Source organism: Glandiceps talaboti, chromosome 9 (assembly GCF_964340395.1).
Source record: "Glandiceps talaboti chromosome 9, keGlaTala1.1, whole genome shotgun sequence".
NCBI classification, from domain to species: domain Eukaryota; kingdom Metazoa; phylum Hemichordata; class Enteropneusta; family Spengelidae; genus Glandiceps; species Glandiceps talaboti.
In genome coordinates, this window is record NC_135557.1 from 14,994,867 (window position 1) to 15,003,785 (window position 8,919).

General features: G+C 36.0%; 1 protein-coding gene across 1 annotated transcript; it reads right to left on the reverse strand.

Annotated features, from left to right (window-relative positions):
• Positions 1–3,737: 3,737 nt before the first annotated feature.
• Positions 3,738–5,251, reverse strand: LOC144439853 (beta-galactoside alpha-2,6-sialyltransferase 1-like; the record flags this gene model as incomplete). The annotated part of the gene is made up of 3 exons (XM_078129088.1): positions 4,752–5,251; positions 4,254–4,450; positions 3,738–3,764 (listed from the first exon to the last, which is right to left on the reverse strand). Coding segments are annotated over exons 1-3 (645 nt in total), but the record flags the coding sequence as incomplete, so codon positions are not given.
• Between the last annotated feature and the right edge of the window lie 3,668 nt (positions 5,252–8,919).

Below are 8,919 nucleotides of genomic sequence, written 5' to 3' on the forward strand. Positions count from 1 at the left end.
TGGGTATTTCACTTGAACCGAATGTTAGTTCCGTACTGTTTGGTTTTTGCCTTGTTAATTAATTGATTTGGTTAGGAACCTTGTTTCAAATTCTGCTATCACATAATCAAAGTCAATCACAATATGACGTATTTCAATACACGTAGGTTTTGTTTCCTATATTCCTGACAGCATAGTCGGGCTTCAATGTCTAACACGATGACTTTAAAAAACATTCTTCTGATTTTTGATGTGACCACGTAGATAGTTGAAATGTACTTTTCTCTAATGTATATTGATGTAACAAGTGTGCTCACATGTAACGTATTTATTAAGGCGCACAAGCAGCGTGCTGTCTGTCTGTCTGTCTGTCTGTCTGTCTGCCTACGCTGCCTGCCTACTTGTCTGACTGTCTGTCTGTCTGTCTGTCTGTCTGTCTGTCTGTCTGTCTGTCTGTCTGTCTGTCTGTCTGTCTATTCAGTTCAGTTCAGTTCATATAGGAACAAGGATCCATATATAATAAAGTCCCTCAGATCCTGTTAGTCGTCCTGTTAGTCTATATTGTTCTTCTAGTCGTTTGTGTCATTTGAAATGATTACATGGTTCGGCAGAGCATTCGATTCATTTATGACACGAACAGGGAATGGGTATGTCTGTCTGTCTGTCTGTCTGTCTGTCTGTCTGTCTGTCTGTCTGTCTGTCTGTCTGTCTGTCTGTCTGTCTGTTTGTATGTATGTATGTATGTATGTATGTATGTCTGTCCGTCTGCCTGCCTGTCTGCCTGACTCACTGACGTATTGTCTGTCTGTCTGTCTGTCTGTCTGTCTGTCTGTCTGTCTGTCTGTCTGTTTTCCTGTCTGTCTGTATGTATGTATGTCGGTCTGTCTCTTTGTCTGGCTGACCCTCTGACTGACTCACCGGCTGACTAACTAAACTAACTAACTAACTAACTAACTAACTAACTAACTAACTGACTAACTGACTGACTGACTGACTGACTGACTGACTACCATTGTAGTAAATCACAGCCTCTGTTAGGGTACCGTCCAAGACACATGTATACTGCCAATATATTCCGATGCTTTAGCAGAAATGTGCGTTATGGCTTGCGAGAATGCGGACTGCTGGTTGATCGGATAGAGGGATGGATAGATTGGGGTGGGAGGATGTGCGGTTGTTTGTTTGTTTGATTGTCTGTTTGTTTGTGTATATGTGTGTTTGTGTTTGCCAGTCTGTCTGCTTGTTTGGTTTTTTTTTTTTTTTTTTCTGTTAATTTGTTCGTTTGATTGACTTTTTGATTGATTAATCGATTATTGATTGATTGATTGATTGATTGACTTATCACCTTTACATATTTTATAAGACTCTTTTTAATGTAGCAATTCACAAACCCAGAATATGCACAGGTAAATTCGCGTTTCAGGTAAAAGTATGTAAAATTCTTAATTATTAGCATGCATTTTACTAAAACAAAATTCCCGACTGTCTAACTTGTTGCAACTCTGTATGTACAGAAACCTAACCCAATCATTATTTACACTCTAAATAAATGAACAAGGGAAAAAACTAATTAACTGGATGGAAATATATACTCTAGTTGTTCTACGTCTATATACCTGTTTCCACTGCGTTCGAATTATGAATCAAAACGTTCAAAATTGCCGTTACTTTCCCCTATTTTTCTTTAATATTACTGTCGCCTGTAAAATTATATTATTTTGCAATAGTTTTCTTCATTAAGCGGGAAAATACTCGTGACCTAAGAGTTGTCACTACTCGTCTAATGAATCGTGGTGAAAAAGCCCCCTATGGTCACTCGTATTTTCCTTGGCTGAACGACGACATATATTGGGGAACAACATCAAATTAGTGCAATCATTTCATTAATTGTTCTCACATTTAAATTTAGAATATCCTTGCAATGTTATCTTTTTCTTTTGACGCAATTCTTCTAGATTGTGAGCGGTCATAGATACAATGAAATTCTTTTCAGCACTAAGAGGATGAGGGTTAACCCAGAAAATTAGACCACCGTAAAAATAGCAGTTTTCATAATAGTGACAGTACTCCTCCTTTCCATTGGATGGGATATAACCATAAACATCTACTACCTCACAGATATGCAATAACAGATGGATACCTAGTGGAGAAAAAAGGGTGACAAAGGCATTATTCTCGATCCAAGGAAATAAATTGTAGTGATTTCTTGCATAATCAGATTTAAACTGAATGCCTCCCGTAAGGGCAAATCCATAGATTTTTGGGCCTACACACATTGTTGGGATGCAATACATGATGTAACACTTAATTGGAAAAATAATTTTTTGACACTGAATGAAATATGAAGCTTGCACATATTAACATATTGCCTAATTATTAAAAGAACATTGAGTATGCAAATTAACCATATAAATTATATAAAGTACAACATCAAGCTTTAAATGACACATGCACTTCTTTACCATTGATTATTAATACACATACAAAATTTTCTGAAATGTGAAGTTTCTATCCTTAAGAAATAGCCCAATTACCGAAAATAATTAATTACGCAAATTAGTCATACAATTGAAAACTATATCGACAGGCTTTCGAGGATGTGCACTTTGTTATGGTTGATGTACGTGCCAATTTATGATGAATTTGAAACATGCATTCCAAAGATATAGCTATAATGATCATTAATTTTTCAAATTACTCATTAAAATTTAAAGCTATGTCAACAAACTTGTGCGCCTTGTTATGGTTGGTATATGTACCAAATTCTATGAAATTTGAAGCTTGCATTCTTAAGATAAAGCAGAATTACCGAACGTCATTAATTTTGTAAATTGTTCATTAAAACTATAATCTACATCAACAAACTTTAATGTGCTTTGTTATGGTTAACTTATGTACTAGATTATATTGAAATTGAGGTATGCATTTTAAGATATAGCCTAATTACCGAAATTGATTAACTATGCAAATTATTCATAACAACTTTAAGCTAAATCAACAAACGTTACGTTATAGGACATGGTTGACGTATGAACCACATTATATTGAATTTGAAGTATGCGTTCCAAAGATATAGCATAATTACTCAAAACAATCAAATATGCAAATAACTAAATAATGTTCATTGGATGGTTACCAAATCTCTCAGTTCTTACCATTATCATTTGGAAGATGCATAGCAAATTTCATTATAATTGAGCCAGTCGTTTGTAAGAAAATGATGACACAGACACACATGCAGACGGACAGACAAACAGACAGACAGACAGGCAGACAGACAGACAGACAGACATCGCCATTTCAATACCTCCCCTTACGTGAGGTAATAACGTGATTAGCATTTTATGCATCCATTAGTCTACGCATACAATGATACAAGAGTATGCAAGACTCTAAAAAAAATATATCTTTCACTTCTACCCTGACATAAATGTAGTGCTGTTCTCAAGGTACACACCGTGTGGTCAGTGAATGGGAAATGATTCAATATCAATTACTGAATCTTCTGATAAATAATAACAACATAAAAACATACATACATACATACATACATACATACATACATACATACATACATACATACATACATACATACATACATACATAATCTCACCTAAAAAGCCAGATGTTGCTGGAAAAGAGTAAACTTGTTCAACATTAAATTCCTGGATAACATCCCATAGTTTCCAAATGGATTCCAAACGTATCAAATACAATGGTGACTCGGGATGCTTGTAGTGCCATCTGGCATAATTGCAAAAGAACTCTTGACTATCTCTGTACCACTAGGGTAAAGATGGCAAAGGGAAGAGATTTAAAAACAAACTAAATAGCTTCATCTACATGGATGTTTAATTTGTTTTCACAGTGAGCTAAAGTGGACCGTTTTATATTCTTTTTGAGACGTATAGAATGCCGTGCTGCCCTTCTAAAGTATATTGTTATTCTGGACTGTTAGTAACACTTATTTCTACACTTTTTTAATATACTGTGGTATAATCACCCAAACGCATACTTTATGCAGATATACAGCAGTACTCAGAATAGATACACTGTACATTTTGTAGGTACAAGAAGGTCTGGTTGGAGTTTTCCTTAAGTATGTTCAAATGAGATGTATGGCTTTGCAAATAGCGTATAAGAAAATTTCTAATACCCCCAAATCCCCTAACATAAATAGTCACTTTTTACTTTACGGGTGGTATTGTTATCATCATCATTTAAAAAGTATTTGGTAGATTAAGATGAGAAAGTCGAAACCAATTTAATAATACCTTATTCATATTTGCATTGTACGGTCCCTCTCTCCACGTCAAAATCATCTCAGTGCCTTTCAATTCTTCCAGCATTTTAAACATGTAAGATCTTAACACTTGGTTATTAGCTATACGTATGGTTGTCTTACTACCAACATCCTCCTCGAAACCTTTAATTGGTGCTACATTGAAACGAAGGACTGCGTCATGTGAATCTACCAAGGAAAAAATGAAAACATCTCTTATGACCGCGATTCATGCATATATTACATGTATAATGTATTACGACATCCCCTTTTCTTTCAAATGAGTTTTAAGCATCATGCCATCTTATCTCATCGATTAGTACATCGTTACAGACAGTCAGACCGACCGACCGACCGACCGACCGACAGACGCAAACAAGCACGCACATGTGTAGATATAGATAAATATGTATATAGATAGTATATGTATAGATACATAACTTTGTGTGTATACATGTACATGTCCGAAGAGAGACCAAATAATACCTACCTATATCTCGCCCCATATTGGAATCGCGTAAAGCATCTGAATTCATCACTACAGCACATGTATTGTATAGCGTTGATGAACCTTTTAAAAGAAATGACTCCTTTGGAATATATTTTCCAATTCCAAGTTCATGGAATGGAGATTCGTCAGGTTGTACAAATTGTATTGGTGAAGATTGTTTTAATCGACATACTACGTCACTCACAGATGCATTGACTTTTCCTCTAACACGTTTATCAAATTTTGGTGGGTATTCCTCGGCTGGATTGAACATTGAGTTGTATGTCACAAGAGCCGTGTCCATCCATGATCCCTCTTTGGGTAGGAAACTGACACGGTCGTGAACTGTTATGTTTTCAGCGGTGATGTGTGTTACTTCTGTGTGGTACTGAAGACGTTTGAGTTCCTGATAGTCGGCCATTGATAGCCTTATGACGTCATCCCTATCACGTGACGGATACACAAGTACTGTAGAATCGTTCAATACTTCAACGTCGGCTCCACACTGACGTGCAAAAAATGGAATCGTAGGAAGATCTGTGAAATGTGCAATAAAGTAATAACCCAGAAGCAGGAAAAATAGGAGGCAGAATATTAGCCGGCAAACTAGTTTTCGTGATTTTCTATTTGTTGTCTTTGTCTTTGACGTCATACTAGCAGTCTCTAAATTAAACAATGAGTGAAGCTAGCTGTATGGCTGTGAATCTGTGGGGAAAAAAGTCGAATATATTCGTGAGTCATAGTATCGAATTGAACTTTGTTCAGAATACAAAGTTTACTCAATTGACCCAATATTCAGCGCTCTTATATGGCCTAAAACGGGGACATCAAAAGTCTCCCAGCATATCCAATATGAATCACCAGGACATTCTGTTGACCTTGACAGGGTTAAAACTCTGGACAATGAACCTAGAAACTTTGACTGGGGAGTAAAGGAGGTCATCTACATCCGTGCATTTAAACCATCATAAGTTGCAGCTGAAGTTCAATGCTACGATGTGCAAAGTCCTACATCTTGGTCATAACAATATGCTGTATTCCAATACCACTACAAACCAGTGAACTTGGGGTTGCTGCCTGCGAGATCACCCCAAACAAAAGTCTGGGGAAACGACGTCTCACGGTATATTTCTTACAAGCATGACACATGGGCTTACGAGGCTTGTTTGTTGTAATTTATATAATTATATATCTGTCCCTTGAGAAGTGATAATCTGTAGCGATGGTACCCAAATCATTCAGCTTGCAAGGTTGGACGACGGAGTACTACCCATGATGCACTGCTCCAGCGGCTAATTCCTGTGGGAGATAGTTGGAAAATGTTTCCGCAGATTCTCGTTTGATGTGGTCTCGTAGGCGGAGCCCCCCCCCCCCAGCAGCGAGAGGCTGGGTAACCGAGACTATCATCAGCAACTTTAAATACTTTCAAACACACAACCTTGACACATATTAGAATGACTGCAAATATATGTGACTGACCCCAGTGTTTTTTTGTTTTTTTTTAATCACAAATCAGCAATTACAGTATCTGGTTTACCAACTCCCAGTTCAAAGTTGTATTATTATCAGTCTGGACTTTAATTTGTGGTGAACACTCGGACCATGTACTGATGCACACAGACACATTGTTACTACATGTATGTTTTGGTGATAGGTTGGTCTTTTTTTTGAACAATTGGACATTGATCAGCTCATAGCTATAGGCTGTTGACCTTTTTATCTGTAAGTTGATATGATATCATTGACCAGAGAGACGGAGGGTGATACAAACGTCAAGGCACTTATGAACACTTCCAAGGTTGGGTGAGCTGAATAGTGGGTCAATCTGAACTGTGCGGTCGAAAATTTCTGGTAAAAGTTTCAAGCTTGTGTTTTGAACAGAAGTTCGATACCATGATTTACGTTTGCTTGAATATAGTGAGCCAAGGAAAGACATCACACAAAGACAAAATCAGGTAAAAACCAACAACAGTCATTTGGTATATGTTCACACATTGTTTATATCTGTTCGTTTATATCTATGGACGTTAAACAGCACACATTCACGAATTTGCTATATCTTCTTGACTAGTCACAAATGATATGTTCATATTTCGTATTAGATAATTATGTTAATAAATATATTTGAAGATAATTAATTATACGCTTCAGGCACATCAGTCCGTATTTGTATTGTCAAACTCTTGATCTGGTTTAGCTTCTATAAACAATGCAACTTTTATATAGAAATGTTTTAAAAATAATTGATTTGAAATGATTAAATAAAGATTCGAATTTTATATCTCTATCACGTCCATTGTCCCCCGACGATATTTATGTTTACACTTACCTTCTCCGGTGCGAGCTGAGGTTGATCTTTCGTCCCAACCTTTTTAGAATAGTGAGTGTGAATAGTGACCGTACTTTAGATCTAGACAGTAAATATTCATAACCCCAGGTATGTGGCTTGATATACACAGTGTGTTTGCCGTTGTTGATTTGGAAAGACATCCCCAGCCGCACTGACACTAATTTGTTCTGATTCGAATACTACATGTTAATTCATATTAATTCACAAGCTCGTCAATAGTACCAACAAGTTTTGATCACATTTGTTTTACAATTCAAGCCCGTATATAGTTCCAGCACGTTTTGATTATATTTTACATTCGCATATTGTGATGTACAACCACCTCATTTATCCCACAACACATTGGTCAGAGTTTGTAGTCGTGAATAACAACTGCCATTGCACCATTAATATAAACCTCTATAAGGCACTTATTAAGAGAAATGTTAGTGTTATGAGTCAAAAGTAGTAAACGTCTTGCTTCAAGTAAAACAAACATTACTGTACCTAGTCAAACGAGAAGACACGTGATGTCAAATTGATTAATGAGAGAGCAACAAGTCGGATCATGTTTTTATCTGTTATTAATATAGGTCGCAGGTGTCACGACAAGTGATAAATTACGACTTAAATGGTTTCAGCTGCTGTTTAATTAAGAATATTCTAGACTACCCTTTCAACTGTTTGTTTCTGAATCTAATTAACTCTTTTTATAAACATTTCTAAATAAGGTAACGAAATGAGAGGTTGTTGTGAAGGGATTGTTTGTTAACCATATTTGTATTACTGGATGAACATCAATATAAATAAAATATCAATATAAATAAAATATTGATGACGTATACGGTGCGAGCCAGTGGATTTTTATCAGCAAAACGTTTCAGATTGGAATGGGGCTTAGATAAGAGACACTGATTTGGACACGCTTCGTGAATAAGACTTCATGGAGACAAATGTAACCTTCTGAACATTGGTTTTCGGCTACAAGTAAATTAGGGAGTTCGATTGAATCACTCATTTTGCTGGAAAATCGTATATGTCATTCAACCAGAAAGTAATTCCTGAGTCTTTTGTGACTTCTTTTTCCGCAGATAGAGCCCTACAAGATATCGGTACAGTGTGGTGTACATGTGACATGAAGGCTTAACAAAGGACGTTTACTCTTGAATTCTGGACAATACAAACGATACCAAGTTCAAGCTGGTAAAACTAGAATTCTCCTTATTACAAATTAAAAAACTTGCTTACATAGGTTGGTGATAATAGTGATAAAAGTGCAAATACTACATACATACATACATACATACATACATACATACATACATACATACATACATGCATGCATACATACATACATACATGCATACATGCATGCATGCATGCATGCATGCATGCATACATACATACATACATACATACATACATACATACATACATACATACACACACATACATATACATACATACATACATACATACATACATAGTACATACATGTATACATACATACATACATGCATGCATACATACATACATACATACATACATACATACATACATACATACATACATACATACATACATACAATCAAACAAAAGAAAGTTCATTTTTTTGTTTATATTGATTACTATATTTTATTTACGTACCTTGTGTATCTTGTTTTCTAAAGCCAACAAAGTTAGTTTTGGAAAACGAATTGGAGTGAGGGAGTGAGTGAGTGAGTGAGTGAGTGGGTGGGTGGGTGGGTGAGTGAAAGACACGCAACACTACAACATTACATCGAATTTGACAGACTTGTTATTCATAGATATACACCGTATAAATGATCATGGAAAATC